At 33.6% G+C, this 15,837-nt stretch overlaps 1 protein-coding gene across 1 annotated transcript in view; it reads left to right on the forward strand.

Annotated features, from left to right (window-relative positions):
• VPS13A (vacuolar protein sorting 13 homolog A) overlaps nucleotides 1–15,837 on the forward strand; it is a 269,575-nt gene that overhangs the window by 44,811 nt on the left and 208,927 nt on the right. Inside the window, exons 4-10 of the mRNA XM_052644629.1 lie at nucleotides 3,791–3,886; nucleotides 4,163–4,264; nucleotides 8,331–8,440; nucleotides 9,165–9,224; nucleotides 11,023–11,082; nucleotides 11,288–11,368; nucleotides 14,668–14,725. Coding sequence (XP_052500589.1) covers nucleotides 3,791–3,886; nucleotides 4,163–4,264; nucleotides 8,331–8,440; nucleotides 9,165–9,224; nucleotides 11,023–11,082; nucleotides 11,288–11,368; nucleotides 14,668–14,725 — 567 coding nt within the window. The remainder of the gene's footprint in view (nucleotides 1–3,790; nucleotides 3,887–4,162; nucleotides 4,265–8,330; nucleotides 8,441–9,164; nucleotides 9,225–11,022; nucleotides 11,083–11,287; nucleotides 11,369–14,667; nucleotides 14,726–15,837) is intronic.

Consider the following 15,837-nt stretch of genomic DNA (forward strand, 5'->3'; position numbering starts at 1 on the left):
CATCCTGTATCCTGTATCGAACATAGACTGGCAATTCGTTTCTTACATGATAGTATACATGTTTCAATGCCATTCTCCCAAATCATCCCACCCTCTCCCTCTCCCACAGAGTCCAAAAGTCCATTCGAAACATCTGTGTCTCTTTTGCTGTCTCCATAGAGGGTTATCCTTACCATCTTTCTAAATTCCATATATATGTGTTAGTAGTATACTGTATTGGTGTTTTTCTTTCTGGCTTACTTCACTCTGTATAATAGGCTCCAGTTTCATCCACCTCATTAGAACTGATTCAAATGTATTCTTTTTAATGGCTGAGTAATACTTCATTGTGTCTATGTGCCACTGCTTCCTTATCCATTCTTCTGCTGATGCACATCGAGGTTGTTTCCATGTCCTGGCTATTATAAACAGTGCTGCGATGAACATTGGGGTACACGTGTCTCTTTCAATTCTGGTTTCCTCAGTGCGTATGCCCAGCAGTGGGATTGCTGGGTCATAAGGCAGTTCTATTTGCAATTTTTTAAGGAATCTCCACACTGTTCTCCATAGTGGCTGTACTAGTTTGCATTCCCACCAACAGTGTAAGAGGGCTCCCTTTTCTCCACACCCTCTCCAGCATTTATTGCTTGTAGACTTTTGGATCGCTGCCATTCTGACTGGTGTGAAATGGTACCTCATTGTGGTTTTGATTTGCATTTCTCTAATAATGAGTGATGTTGAGCATCTTTTCATGTGTTTGTTAGCCATCCGTATGTCTTCTTTGGAGAAATGCCTGTTTAGTTCTTTGGCCCATTTTTTGATTGGGTCATTTATTTTTCTGGAATTGAGCTGCATAAGTTGCTTGTGTATTTTTGAGATTAGTTGTTTGTCAGTTGCTTCATTTGCTATTATTTTCTCCCATTCAGAAGGCTGTCTTTTCACCTTGCTTATAGTTTCCGTTGTTGTGCAGAGGCTTTTAATTTTAATTAGATACCATTTGTTTATTTTTGCTTTTATTTCCAGTATTCTGGGAGGTGGATCATAGAGGATCCTGCTGTGATTTATGTCAGAGAGTGTTTTGCCTATGTTCTCCTCTAGGAGTTTTATAGTTTCTGGTCTTACGTTTAGATCTTTAATCCATTTTTAGTTTGTTTTTGTGTATGGTGTTAGAAAGTGATCTAGTTTCATTCTTTTACAAGTGGTTGACCAGTTTTCCCAGCACCACTTGTTAAAGAGATTGTCTTTAATCCATTGTATATTCTTGCCTCCTTTGTCAAAGATAAGGTGTCCATAGGTGTGTGGATTTATCTTTGTGCCAGTACCATACTGTCTTGATGACTGTGGCTTTGTAGTAGAGCCTGAAGTCAGGCAGGTTGATTCCTCCAGTTCCATTCTTCTTTCTCAAGATTGCTTTGGCTATTCGAGGTTTTTTGTATTTCCATACAAATGTGAAATTATTTGTTCTAGTTCTGTGAAAAATACTGCTGGTAGCTTGATAGGGATTGCATTGAATCTGTAGATTGCTTTGGGTAGTATACTCATTTTCACTGTACTGATTCTTCCAATCCATGAACATGGTATATTTATCCATATATTAGTGTCCTCTTTGATTTCTTTCATCAGTGTTTTATACTTTTCTATATATAGGTCTTTAGTTTCTTTAGGTAGATATATTCCTAAGTATTTTATTCTTTTCGTTGCAATGGTGAATGGAATTGTTTCCTTAATTTCCTTTTCTACTTTCTCATTATTAGTGTATAGGAATGCAAGGGATTTCTGTGTGTTGATTTTATATCCTGCAACTTTACTATATTCATTGATTAGCTTTAGTAGTTTTCTGGTGGAGTCTTTAGGGTTTTCTATGTAGAGGATCATGTCATCTGCAAACAGTGAGAGTTTTACTACTTCTTTTCCAATTTGGATTCCTTTTGTTTCTTTTTCTGCTCTGATTGCTGTGGCCAAAACTTCCAGAACTATGTTGAATAGTAGTAGTGAAAGTGGGCACCCTTGTCTTGTTCCTGACTTTAGGGGAAATGCTTTCAATTTTTCACCATTGAGGATAATGTTTGCTGTGGGTTTGTCATATATAGCTTTTATTATGTTGAGGTATGTCCCTTCTATTCTTGCTTTCTGGAGAGTTTTTTATCATAAATGGATGTTGAATTTTGTCAAAGGCCTTCTCTGCATCTATTGAGATAATCATAAGGCTTTTACTTTTCAATTTGTTAATGTGGTGAATTACATTGATTGATTTGTGGATATTGAAGAATCCTTGCATCCCTGGGATAAAGCCCACTTGGTCATGGTGTATGATCTTTTTAATGTGTTGTTGGATTCTGATTGTGATTTTAAAACTTAGAAAGCTATTCTTCTTTTAGAAGTCAGGTAGTTTATTTTTCTCTAAATTAGTATGAAGAAATCTTTTTCTTGATTTGGCATTTTTTAAAACATGGGTTTTTGGAGTTATATAATACAGTATGTCTAAGTATGTATTATTGTTTTTCAGTTCCTAAGTTGTGTCTGACTCTTTGAGACTCCATGCACTGCAGCACAGGCTTCCCTGTTTTTCACTCTCTCCTGGAGTTTGCTCAAATTTATGTCCACTGAGTCATTGATACCATCTATCCATCTCATCCTCTGCCACCCTCTTCTCCTTTGCCTTCAATCTTTTCCAGCATCAGGGTCTTTTCCAATAAGTTGACTCTTCACATCAGGTAGCCAGAGTATTGGAACTTTAGCTTTAGCATCAGTCCTTCCAGTGAATATTCAGGACTGATTCCTTTAGGATTGACTGGTCCAGGCAGTCCAAGGGACTCTCAAGTCTTCTCCAGCACCAAAATTCAAAAGCATCAATTCTTGAGTGCTCAGACTTCTTTATGGTCCAACTCTCACATCTGTACATGACTACTGGAAAAACTATAGCTTAGATTATATGGACCTTTGTTGGTAAAGTGATGTCTTTGGTTTTTAATACACTGTCTAGATTTGTCATAGCTTTCTTTCTAAGGAGTTAATGCAGCAATAATGTATTTAGTAAGTCTTTTCCTTCCCTGATCATGACAACTCGTTTTAAATCTAGAGATTCATACTTTCTAAAAAAAATTTTAAATATTAAAAACTACTGTAGAAGTTTTCTACATATACTAAATACATAAAATACATAAAACTAGAATTAATAGTGTAATGAGTCCTTTACATCATATTCTTTAGTTTAAGAAATCTAATGCTTTTAAAATACTTTACTGTTGGGTTGTAGCAAAATATTTTTATTAGTTGAAATGATTTTCTAAAATTGCCCAGGATCCTTGATTATTACCATAGGAATTTATGAGTACATACACTTATGATAATCATACTTATGTAAATATTGTATATATACAAATATGTACATATGTGTAAAATCTCTCTATATAAAATATACTTATATAAAGTTTGTAATCTACCTTTTTATAGTATAAGAAAAATATTTGTTAGAGATTTTGAGTAAGAATTGGTACAAATCAATCTTACTTTATCAAGGATTGTTGATTAATGGAAGGATAATACTGATATGTTTGTGGTACATATCACCACAATAGAAACTTGTAAATATTTAGAACATTTTTAAGTCGGTTTTCCAATAATACTAATACAAATAATTTCAAATCATCACTAAAAAGCTTTTACTTTATTGTTGTAAAATAGCTTTCTATAAAGTTAATGAGCTCATAAGTCAAAGACTACTTTGTTATCACCTTTAGTGTTTGATAGAAAACAGGCTGATAGTAAATCTAGATTGAAAGAATAATATTTTTTCTTTTTTTTCTTATAGGTACTCTTAATCTTATAATTCCATGGAAAAACCTTTATACCCAACCAGTTGAAGCTGTATTAGAAGACGTTTATTTACTCATAGTGCCTTCTTCTAGTAAGTCAAATTTTAAACATTGTTATTTCAATTACTCCTTTTTTTAATGTGAAAAAATCTTTATATTTGATAATTATATTCGTTCAAATAATTTTGGTGAATTTTTTGAGCTTTTTTAATATTTAAATGTGTTATTTGGTAATATAAAATAAATTGGTTTTTACCCTCAATTTTTGCAAACTTTAAATTAGTGATTATTTTCCAGGATATTTTTTTGGAATGACTATATTTAAATTTAAGGTAATTAAGAGTCTTCCTTTTTTATACTTTCTGCAGGAATAAAATATGATCCTATAAAGGAAGAAAAACAACTCTTTGAAGCAAAGCAACAGGAATTGAAAAGAATAGAAGAAGCAAAACGAAAAGTAGCTGATCAAGGTAAAGAAAACAATAAGAATGGTAATAAGAAAAGCAGGAAAGAGCTAAATATTTATTACATTACTATATTATTTTCTTCTGAGAGCACTGAGATTACTTTAAAAATATGATAGTCTTATTATAAGAATTTTAATGTGATTTCTATGTTTTATCATGTTTATAGAAATATTACCTTATAGAAATTTACCTTAGTGCAAATAATATTCCAGACTTATAAGGGTGAGGTTAGTTTTTAAGTATAGTAGTTAATTTCATGAAGTATTTTCTTTTTTTTACCTTTCTAGTCTTTTCCTTATTCCACTTTTATCAGTTCTTCACCTTTTGGAGATACTTAGTTTCTTGATATATTTCCAAATCTGTTTACCCTCTGGTGTCACATACATTCCTGTTCAGCTTAGACCAAATTGGTCCATTACTTTAGTCCCCTTCTTTTGTTAGTATTAGAGATGTCCTGCAGAAATCTAACCCCTTTCCACTTATTGCTGTTGATGATAATGGAGTAATGGTAGGAGTTCTTTATATAACTATCAACATCTGCACTCTTGTACTCTGACTCTTAGGTTTTCCTTCCAGTGAAGCTTTCTCTTTGACATGTAAATATGCGATAGCCTCTCTTATCTTTAAGCGTCAAGTCATGTTCCTATCCTTGTCCTCTGGTTAGCTTATGCTCCTTCATCCTTTGATAGCTAAGCATCTTAAAAGAGTTGTATGTGTACTACTCAAAATGTCCTTGCCATTAACTTACTTTTTAAATAAAAAAAAAGCAATAATAAACAATTTACCGGTTGACAAACAGGTAAAAAAAGGCATTAAAAAAAGATTTACCACAATTCCTGGCAATACTTCTTATGTTTTCATTTGTATTGTCTTTCATCCATACCCTCATCCTCTTTTAAAAAAAAAAATTTTTTATTATAGTGTTCATATAAAATTTGCCTTCTTCATTACTTTTAAGTAGTTCCGTGGTATTAAATACATTTATTGTATTGCATCCACTATCACCATCTCTCCCCATATCTCCTTTCATTTTGTAAAATTGAAACTTTACACTCGATGGACAATAACCCACCCATTCTTCCCCCCTTTACCCCCAGACCCAGGCAAAACTGCAGTTTTGCTTTTTGTCTGTTTGATTTTCACTCTACTGAGTAATCATGCAAGTGGAATCATATAGTATTTGTGTTTTCTTCAGTGGTTTATTTCCCCATATGAAGTATTATATCTTCATAATGTCAGACAGGACTGAGTGACTTTACGTTCACTTTATGTCTTCAAGGTTTATCCATGTTGTAGCATTTGTCACAGTTTCCTTTTTAAGGCTGAATAAGATTCCATGGTGTGTCTTTGTGTAAAAATTAGTATTTTAGCATCTTTTTGTCTGCTTATTGACCATTTGCATATCATGGGAAGTCAGATCCCTAGTGTTGATTGGCAATAGCAGTTGGTTATGGGTCTTAACATTTATTACATAGACCTTTTACTTAGTATGTCCATTTTGGTATGATGGATTTCCTTGTACCTTCACATACATAGTCTCAGAGTCTGGAGCCTGTCAGTTTTATTGTCTCCAAAATAAACATTTGCTTCTTATGAGAGTGGGGAAAAGGATAATTGCTTGATCCTGTGGATTGGAAGAGGAAGGATACCTAAAAATCTAACTACTCAATATACAGACTTTAAGCCAGTCCTTATATGATCACCTTCTTCCTCCACCTCTTTGCCATTTATATTTTCAGAGGATTCCAGTTCTTGAATCTTCCCAGGGTTCTTTTTAAACTTATTTTGTATTTTATTGGCATCTCAATTTATGGGCATTTGAGATCAAATTTCTTCTTCTGTCATGTTGTCTAAGGCCATCTGCTTTCTAGCTTCTGAATTTTTTAAGCTTTCTCTTATTCTTCTACACTCTTTTCTTTTGGTCTTGGAGATTTATCCATTTTTCCCCTTTACTTTTGCCTTCATGGGGTTTTACTGAGGAAGAGAAAAATAGATGCAAACTCACGTTTAATCAGAAGTGCCTCCTAGTTATACTTAAATCTAAAATATAAATAGCCATGCTTAAGATTCATCCATTATACCTGTTAGCAGATAGAATTTTGAACTCTTCAACAAAATAGTTTTGTTGCTTTTATGACTTGAATCTTGTCTACCTTTCCAGACTTTTACTGACCCCATCCCTTTCATATCTTCTCTGTTCTTTGTTCCAGCCATACTGGCCTATTTGTAGTTTACTGAATGTACCAACTACTCTGTGATCATATCTTACTTCCTGCATTATTCAATATACTTTTGAGAGTTGTCAGTGTTAGGAAGATCGTTCAGGCTATAAGGTATAGATGAGATTCTCTGCAGCAGCAGTATAGAATGAGAAGAGAAACATTTCTAGAACTAAGCCCTAAAGAAAGCCAATATTTAAGGATCGTGTAGAGGAGGAAAACAGCAAAAAAAAAAAAAAAAAAAAGAAAAGACCAAGAAAGAGTGGTTAGGTAAGTATTATAATAGGAAATTTGGAGATTACATTTCGATGGGAAAAGAGTGGCTTGGAAAGTGAAGAATATGTCAGATCCTGCTGATTTATCAGGTAAATTGAGGATTAACAAATAATCATTTTATTTATGACATGGAGGTCCTTGGTCACCTTAGAAATTGCTATTTCGATTTAGTGATGATTGCAGAGAGGAAGCCTCAATTTCTTCATAATTGTAAAGTGGTTTGCTAAGAGTAAAAAGAGCAGTGGAAGAATTGTTGGACCTTTGACGAGTACCAAGAGGAATTTTAAGATGGTTACTCTGGAGTGTGAACAAGTTGATTGGAGAAATGTAGTAAGATTGTTGGTTAGTTGAAGTTGGTAATGACTAACTTAGGGTAATTGCAGTTTGTTTTGTAGTACTTTTTCTTCTCCACTACTCACCTGGCAAGGCATACAAATGTTTATATAAAAAGTAGAGTTTGGATTTGTGTCGGCTTGGAACTTTATTGACAGAAGAAAAAGGAGAAAAAAGAAAGCACAAGAGTTTAAAGTGTTAGTGAAATAATGTATTAAGGAATCTGAGCTGAGTAAGGAAGCCTGAAAGAAACTAGTTGATGGGGAAAGAAAAATTTAGCATTTAATTGAATGACTAAATTTATAGAGCAGAGGATTTTATTAGGTAGTGGTGGGTTTCAGCATTTAAAATAAAAAACTCTCATCTTCAAAGAGTTTTTATTCTACTCTGTTTATTAATTCTAAAGTCCTGTTCAGTATGTTCTTTCACTCATGCTCCCCTTTGATGCAAGTATGAGAATATCTTCATCAGCTTTTCTTTATCTGAGACTTTCTAGGTCAGCTGAATTAGGAAGTAGTAGGTCATTAGAGGAAAAGATAAATAATAAGTGTATACAGGTGGAATAGGACTAGAAAAAGAACGCTTTCATTGGCATTTTTAAGTGGGGGCAAAAGTGTTAGTAATTAGTGGTTATCATCAGCATATTGAAAAAAATTAGGAATCTCAATTTTTTATTCTTTATATTTTCCTGGAAAGTATTGAAGAAGATTGTTTAATCTCATTTTGAAAAACAAAACAAATGAACATCTTTCATTTTTCTTAAAAGGGGAGAGGGAGAGAATCTTATATCTTCCTATTTTGTGTTTATTAGAGAAGGAGCATATTCAGCTGTTTATACTTCTATCCACAGACACCTTATGATGATAGTACAAATTTTAAGGGAGATTCTTTGCTGTTGTTTCTGACTCTTCTAATATAATCCTGTTATAATTCTTACCTAATAATCTTACTGTTTTTTATGTCCTTATGTACTCAGGTGTACCTACAGAAATTATAAAATTTGATGCCAATACATTCTACATGTTTGTTAAGCTTTAGTTTGGACAAGAAAGTAGGTTTTGAAAATTGTGTGCATTTAGTCACCCAGGAAAGTCTTTGGTATGTAAGATACTTGGAAAGGAGACTTAGTATTCTGATTACAGATTTCTTTCTTTAAGAAGGTAGCATTTCTGTTATTTCAATACAGATACTTATAGAATGTTTTTTTCATTCATATTAAAAATGAATATTTGCAATTATAGAAAAACAGCATGTGGAGAAACAGGATACTTTCACAGAAAAATTAATTACCCAGATCATAAAAAATCTTCAAGTGAAAATTTCCAACATCCATATTCGCTATGAAGATGATGTAAGTATTTTAATAGGTGATAACTTTTTATATTTATTTTGCTATTTAATGACACCTGCTCTGTAGTGGTCAACATATGAGATGCTGGCAAGTGGAAGGATATAGAGCTGAACATGACATGATCTTTATTTTTTATGCTTAGTTGTAATTTGCAGTCCTTAGTGCCTTGATTACACTTTTCTAAAATGTTCAAGCATCAGATAATGAAGGAAAATTTCTTTCTTATAATCACCTTTGGTAGATTTAGCAGTTATATGTTTTTAAAATACTTTATACTGTGTTTACTTCCTGGAAAAAGCAATGGTTTAGGAATCATCAGTTAGACTTAACTAATTGTTTGATTTCAAATAGATCATATATTGTCTCTCAAACACATCATTGTTGGCTTCTCACAGCTCTGTTGTGAGGGTCAGTCTCATTTGTAATGAACTTCTTTTCTGTAGAATGAAAAAGAGTATTTTTTTGTTGAGTTGCTGAGTCATGTCTCTTTGTGATCCCATGGACTGTAGCAACATTATATTGATATATTATTATTGTACCACACTAATACATTGGTACTTTATGTAGTTAGGAAAAATGTAGGAATAAAAATTATTTCAGAAACTAGGAAAATGTTTTTGAATGTTTGAAATAGCTTACTTACCAGAAAGTGAACTTTTTCTATGATATAAATTTTGTCCATCTACTAAAAATCTGAGTAAAATTTACTCTCCTTCCTCTTTAGGTCACAAATCGAGAAAACCCTCTGTCATTTGGTATTTCCCTTCAGAATCTCAGCATGCAGGTACTTTGTTTAAAAAAAAATTAACCATATTTAATTTTGTAGTATAGTTATTTAAATTACTAATAACTATTTAATGTATGCCAGCATCAGGAGTAGGTATCTATATAGAATTCATACAGGAAGTGCATAGACTGGATTGAAACTGGGGGTAGATAGTTTCATATTTAAAAAATAGTTGATAATCAAATTTAGTTTCATATGTGAGAGATTATTTGCCAATTATGATATTCCATACTTATTTTACTTTAAAAAATCCATTCTGAATTTTAAATGCATAAGTACAAAATAAAAGTAATGTTCATTTCAAAATCTTTGATTAGTTGTGGAAAGTATACAGAATCAAATCATTTCATCATCACTATTGCTAGTAATCGTGGCATACTTTCTTCCTGTTTAGTTTTTTAATTAAGAAACTTTAAAACTGTAGGGGAACATAAGAATTATGAGACACTTGTATCCAGAATGGATGATAGTTAAGTCTGTCATTTAGTTTAAATTTTAAATACTTTTAAAGAATAAGCTGTTATGAATAAAGTTTAAACTCCTTTTGTATTCTGCTCCACTCTTCTCTCCCACCCAAGAGGTAAACATCTTACATTTTTAAACTTTACACTGTATATCCATTAAAAATGTATAGTATTTGGTAGATTTTTGAAAGTTCATGTAAATGTTACATGATTCTTCTCTCAGTTTCCTTTTTTGCTATACATTGTTTGTGATGTGTTTATTGCCACATGTAGTATAATTGATTCAGTTCAACTGCTGTATAGTATTTCATTATATGCTTTTGTTTTTTATGTTCATTCAGTTTTTGTGTATGGTTTTTAAAATTTGGATCTACCTCAAACAGGAAAAGAGAAAAGTCAAGTGAAAAGTTATTCCATAAAGTTGGGTGAGGTAAACTGTCAAATGCTATTGTAACAGTGAAAAATAAGGTTGGAAAATTAGCCATTGGATTCGGCATTGTGAAGGTGCTTGGTAACAGTGTCAGCAGTGGTTTTCACCACTGGTTTTGGAGGTATTTGGAAACTTGTCCCCCAACCGAGCCATACTCAATTGCAAACTCAGGCTGAGACCTAGCCATTTTGTTTAAAAAACCCTCCAGGTCATCCTAATTGCGTGATAAAATTTGAGCCACCACTGTTCCAGTCCATTTCGTTCTCTAGAAAAAATGAAAACTGTCTTTTAAATATAAGCATTTGATTCAATTTATTTCCCTCAGTGACTTCATTGCTTTTAAAGTCTATAATTTTGTCAAAATAGTTTATAATCCCTGTGTTATCTGACCCTAGGTGGGACACCTGATTTTATCTCTTTTCCCTGTTTTGAATATGTTCTTGGGCCGTATTGGGCTACTTCAGTTCTTTGAACATACCATACATTCAGATATCTTCCTACCATGAATCATATTCCCTATAAATTTAGAATTAATAATTTCTATTAATGTGTCACTTAGTAGGTTAGGTATCACTTTCACCATCACATACCTGAAATTGAGGCTCCTATTGTGGAGTCTCTAGTTACGGACTTTATTCTCCCAGAGTACTGCATATTTGACTTCCATAATGGCACTTATCTGGTTTGTAATTTGCTTTCTAGTTTGTTTTTCACCAGGCAATGAGATGGTTGAATACAGAATAATATTCTGTATTCTGTTAATATTCTTTGACTAAATGTTATGTTTTCAAGTACATTTTAATGGAAGATTGGTCTAGGGCAGGATAGATTCTGTTTATCACTCACTCTGCCATTTCACATGAAAGTGACAGTTTTTACTGCTGCTTTTTTTCCTTTTCAGACAACTGATCAATACTGGATTCCATGTTTACATGATGAAACTGAGAAACTATTTCGTAAGGTAAAATAAACAGAAATTATGTTTTATCAGTCCATGGGCTTGACGAAAGATACTTTTAGGACAAGTGATAATACACAAATAAGGATTTTTGTCAACTGTGTTGACTTAAGTGTGATATGACCAATTAGTTGAGACTTCTGAAAAAGCATATGCTAAAGAATCTTCATTGAAAATGAGGCTTATAATAAATTTGATTTATTTTCAGTTAGTCCGATTGGATAACCTTTTTGCCTATTGGAATGTGAAGTCTCAGCTGTTTTATCTTAGTAATTATGATGAATCATTGGTAAGTAAATTTTTTTGGTACGTGCATAGGTATCTTTGGTATCATATTTTGCATAGTTTTATTCTTTGTCATTTATCTAACATACTGTAGATAATATGTTAGTCAGTGTTCCTTTTTTTCCTAGGCAAAAATCCATTAACATTTCCAGCAGTAGGTGAATATATATGTTTGTACATAGACATATATAAACATACCTTTTTGGTATAACTGATATGAAACATTTGTTATGTGTGTAACATAATGTTTTGATATTTGTATATATTGCAAAATGATCAACACAATAAGTCTAGTTAATATCCATCACCATATATAATTATACAGTTTTTCTTGTGATGAGAACTTGCAAGATTTACTCATAACAACTTTCAAATATGCAACACAGTATTATTAATGATAGTCACCATGCTGTATATTACATCTCCATGAGTTAATAAATAGTTACTTTATAACTGAAAGTTTGGACTTTTAGACTCCCTTTGTCAATGTTTTTCCCATCCTGTCAGTACCTCCCTCTGCCACTTCCTGCAACCACGGATCTGTTCTCTATATTTTTTTTTCTTGTAAATTCCACATAAAAGCGAGATAGTACAGTGTTTGTTTTTCTCTCTTTGAGCTATTTCAGTTAGCGTAATGCCCTCAAGATCCATTTGTGTTGTCCCAATGGAAAGATTTCACTCTTTTTTTATGGCTGAGTGATATTCCACAGTGTGTCTGTGTGTGTGTATATAAAACATTTTCTTCATTCACTCTTGATGGATATTTATGTTGTTTCCATATCTTGGCTATTATAAATAATGCTGCAGTGAACATGGAGTGCAGATATGCTTTCAAGTTAGTATGTTTATTTTCTTCTCAGAAGTAGAGCTGTTGGGTTATATGATAGTTCTGTTTTTAATTTTTTGAGGTCCTTCCATATTGTCCATAGGATCTGCACCAATTTGTGTCCCACCAACAGAGCAGAAGGGTTTTTTTCCCTCCACATTTTCACCAACATTTATGATTTTTTTGGTTTTTGATAATAGCTATTCTAACAAGCGTAGGGTGGTATTTCATTGTGGTTTTGGTTTACATTTCTCTAATGATTAGAAATGATGAGCATCTTTCCATATATCTGTTAGCCATCTGTATTTCTATTTTGAAATTTTTAATTGGGTTGTTTGAGTTTTTTTGCTTTTGAGTTATATGGGTTCATTATATATTTCAGATATTAGCTCCTTATCAGATATAATATTTTCATATATTTTCTTTCATTCATAGGTTCCCTTTTCATGTATTTGATAGTTTTCTTTGCTGTGAAAAAGCTGTTAATTTGATGTAGTCGGTTTGTTTATTTTTGCTTTTGTTGCTTTTGCTGTCAAATCTAAAAACTCATTGCTAAAACTGATGTCAGGGAGCTTACCCACCTATTTTCTTATGGAGTTTTTATGGTTTCAAGCCTTATGTTCAAGTCTTTAATCCATTTTGAGTTATTTTCATTTACCATGTAAGGTAGTCAGATTTCATTCTTTCTCAAATAGCTGTCAAGTTTTCTCAAACTATTTATTGAAGAGACTGGCCTTTTCCCATTGTATGTTCTTGACTCCTTGGTCATAAGCTATAACTGACCATGTATGTTGTTGTTCATTTGCTAAGTTGAGTCTGACTCTTTGCAACCCCATGTACTGCAGCATGTCAGGCTTTCCTGCCTTTCAGTATATCCCAGACTTTGCTCAAACTCACATCTGTTGAATTGGTGATGCCTTCCAACCATCTCATCCTCTCTCACTCACTCCTCCTCCTGCGCTCAATCTTTCCCAGCATCAGGATCTTTTCTAATGAGTCAGCTCGTCACATCAGGGGACCAAAGTATTGAAGCTTCAACTTCAGCATCAGTCCTTCCAATAAATATTCAGGGTTGATTTCCTTTAGGATTGACTGGTTTGATCTCCTTGCTGTCCAAGGGACACTCAGGAGTCTTTTCCAGCACCACAGTTAGAAACCATCAATTCTCTAGCTCTCAGCCTTCCTTATGGTCCACCTCTCACAACTGTACATTGTGTACACCTGGGAAAACCATAGCTTTGATTATATGGACCTTTGTTGGCAAAGTGAGGTCTCTGCTTTTTAATATGCTGTCTAGGTTTGTCATGACTTTTCTTCAAAGGAGCAAGCGTCTTTTAATTTCATGGCTGCAGTCACCATCTGCAGTGATTTTTGGACCATATATGCATGGGTTTATTTCTGAGTTGTCTGTTCTAGTCTGTGTGTGTGTCTGTGTGACAGATACTAATACTGTTAGCTTTGTAATATAGTTAGATATCAGGGAAGATGACAACTCCAGCTTTGTTCTTTCTCAGGATTGCTTTGGCTATTTGGGTTCTTTTGTGGTTCCATATGAATTTTAGTTGTGTTTTTTCTATTTCTGTGAGAAATGCTATTGGTATTTTGATGGAGATTGCAACATATGTGCAGATTGCTTTAGGTAATATGAATCTTTTAACAATATTACTTATTCTAATTCACGAGCATGGAATATCTTTCCATTAGTTAGTGTCCTTTTTATTTTTGTTCCTCAGTGCCTTATCGTTTTCAGGGTACAAGCCTTTTACCTCCATGGTGAAGTGTATTCTTACATTGTAATGCGATTGTAAATGGGATTGTTATTTTTCCTTTCTGATAGTTTGTTATTAGTGTACAGAAATACCACAGATTTCTGTATATTGATTTTTCTATCCTGCAACTTTAACTCATTTGTTATTAGTTTTAGCAGTTTTGGTGAGACTTCAGGGTTTTCTATATATTATTATGTCATCTGCAAATAGTGAAAGTTTTACTTCTTCCTTTCCAACTTGTATGCTTTATTTCTTTTTCTTACCTAATTTCTCTGGATAGGACTTCTAATACTGTGTCAAATAAAAGTGCTGAAAGTGAGCGTCTTTGTCTTGTTCCTGATCTTAAAGAGAAGCCTTCAGCTTTTCACCCTTGAGTATGATGATAGTTGTGGGCTTATCGTCTATGACCTTCATTATATTGAGATACGTTACTTTTGTACCCACTTTGTTTTGTCTTAAAGAGATGGTGAATTTTATGACATTTTGTGTATGTGCTTGTATACAAATATATATAAATACATTCCTATCTTAGTAATTTCTAGAGCCTTCTTACATAATAGTAGTTTGATGAAATAGTGTTTAGTCACTTTAATATTTTCTTAGCTATACTCTCCTAAGTTTGAGTTACTTTTTAAAATTGTTTTTAAACATTTTTGCATATACTAGTATTAGCATGAATATAAGTAATATCACTTTGACTTTTAATAGAGCAGACTGAGGAGTGGCATTGTTGATGAAAATATTGTTCCAGAAGGTTATGATTTTGGTAAGTAAATTTCATAAGATAAATGTACAATTAAAGTAATCAGTATAAATTTGAAATGACTATTGTTGATGTCACTGTGGTATTTCATATTAATTTTCTCATAAAATTAAATGTATTTCTAATATATACACAAAAGCAAAATACTTTGCTGTATCATGTGTGTTGATGATTCTCAAATCTATCAGTGTAATTTTGAGTTATTTCTCTTTTACCCTACTGTCAATTTTGGCTGTTTCATTCAGAGTCTGATGAAGAGACAGGAAGCACATAGTAATTTGAGAAGTGAAAGTATTTATGAAGAATTACTGAATATAAGAGGGGATTAGAGTAACAAGGGATTGGCTGACAAAGTGTAAAGAGAACGCTAAGGAATGCAAGAATAGTATAGGGTTGGCCAAAACATTGGTTTGAATTTTTCTGTAGCATCTTACAGAAAGATCTGAGTGAACTTTTTGACCATCCCAATAGCTAGAAGAAACAGCCTTTACCCTAGGACTTAGGTGGAGTGCCCAAAGAAGTGCGTCTCCTTTAACACTGAGATCTAGAACTTGTTGGAGACGGGATCGCTGTGGGTCACTGACTGGCAGGAAAGTCCCTGATGCCCTATGGGTAAAACTTGTAAATTACCCTGAACGAATTTTTGGGAAATTGACCCACTAGGAAGTCTTGTGGAGAGTTGTCTCCAGAAGGCACTCCATTCTAAAATCTCCTGAGCAATGTGTTGAGAGAATTTGCTGGCTCTTGGGTGGTGCTGTGTGCTGCAGGAGTCTAGTGCTGAAGATATCTGTTTTGCTGCAGGACCTGGACACTGGAGAAGCCGTTTTCTTTAAGAGCTATGTATAGGAGAACCATGGCACAGCAAGAGTCTGCTGAATGAGCACAGTAGTACCACAAAGCAAAACTCCTTCCCCCCTGCAGTATCTCGCCCATGTCTTCTTGGTTCATTTGAGTCGCACAGTTGTGTCTGACTCTGCGACCCCATGAACTGAGCACGCCAGGCCTCCCTGTCCATCACCAACTCCCAGAGTTCACCCAAACTCGTGTCCATCGAGTTGGTGATGGCATCCAGACATCTCATCCTCTGTCCCCTACTCCTCCTGCCCCCAATGCCT

Source organism: Budorcas taxicolor, chromosome 8, assembly GCF_023091745.1.
Source record: "Budorcas taxicolor isolate Tak-1 chromosome 8, Takin1.1, whole genome shotgun sequence".
In the NCBI taxonomy this organism is placed as follows: Eukaryota; Metazoa; Chordata; class Mammalia; order Artiodactyla; family Bovidae; genus Budorcas; species Budorcas taxicolor.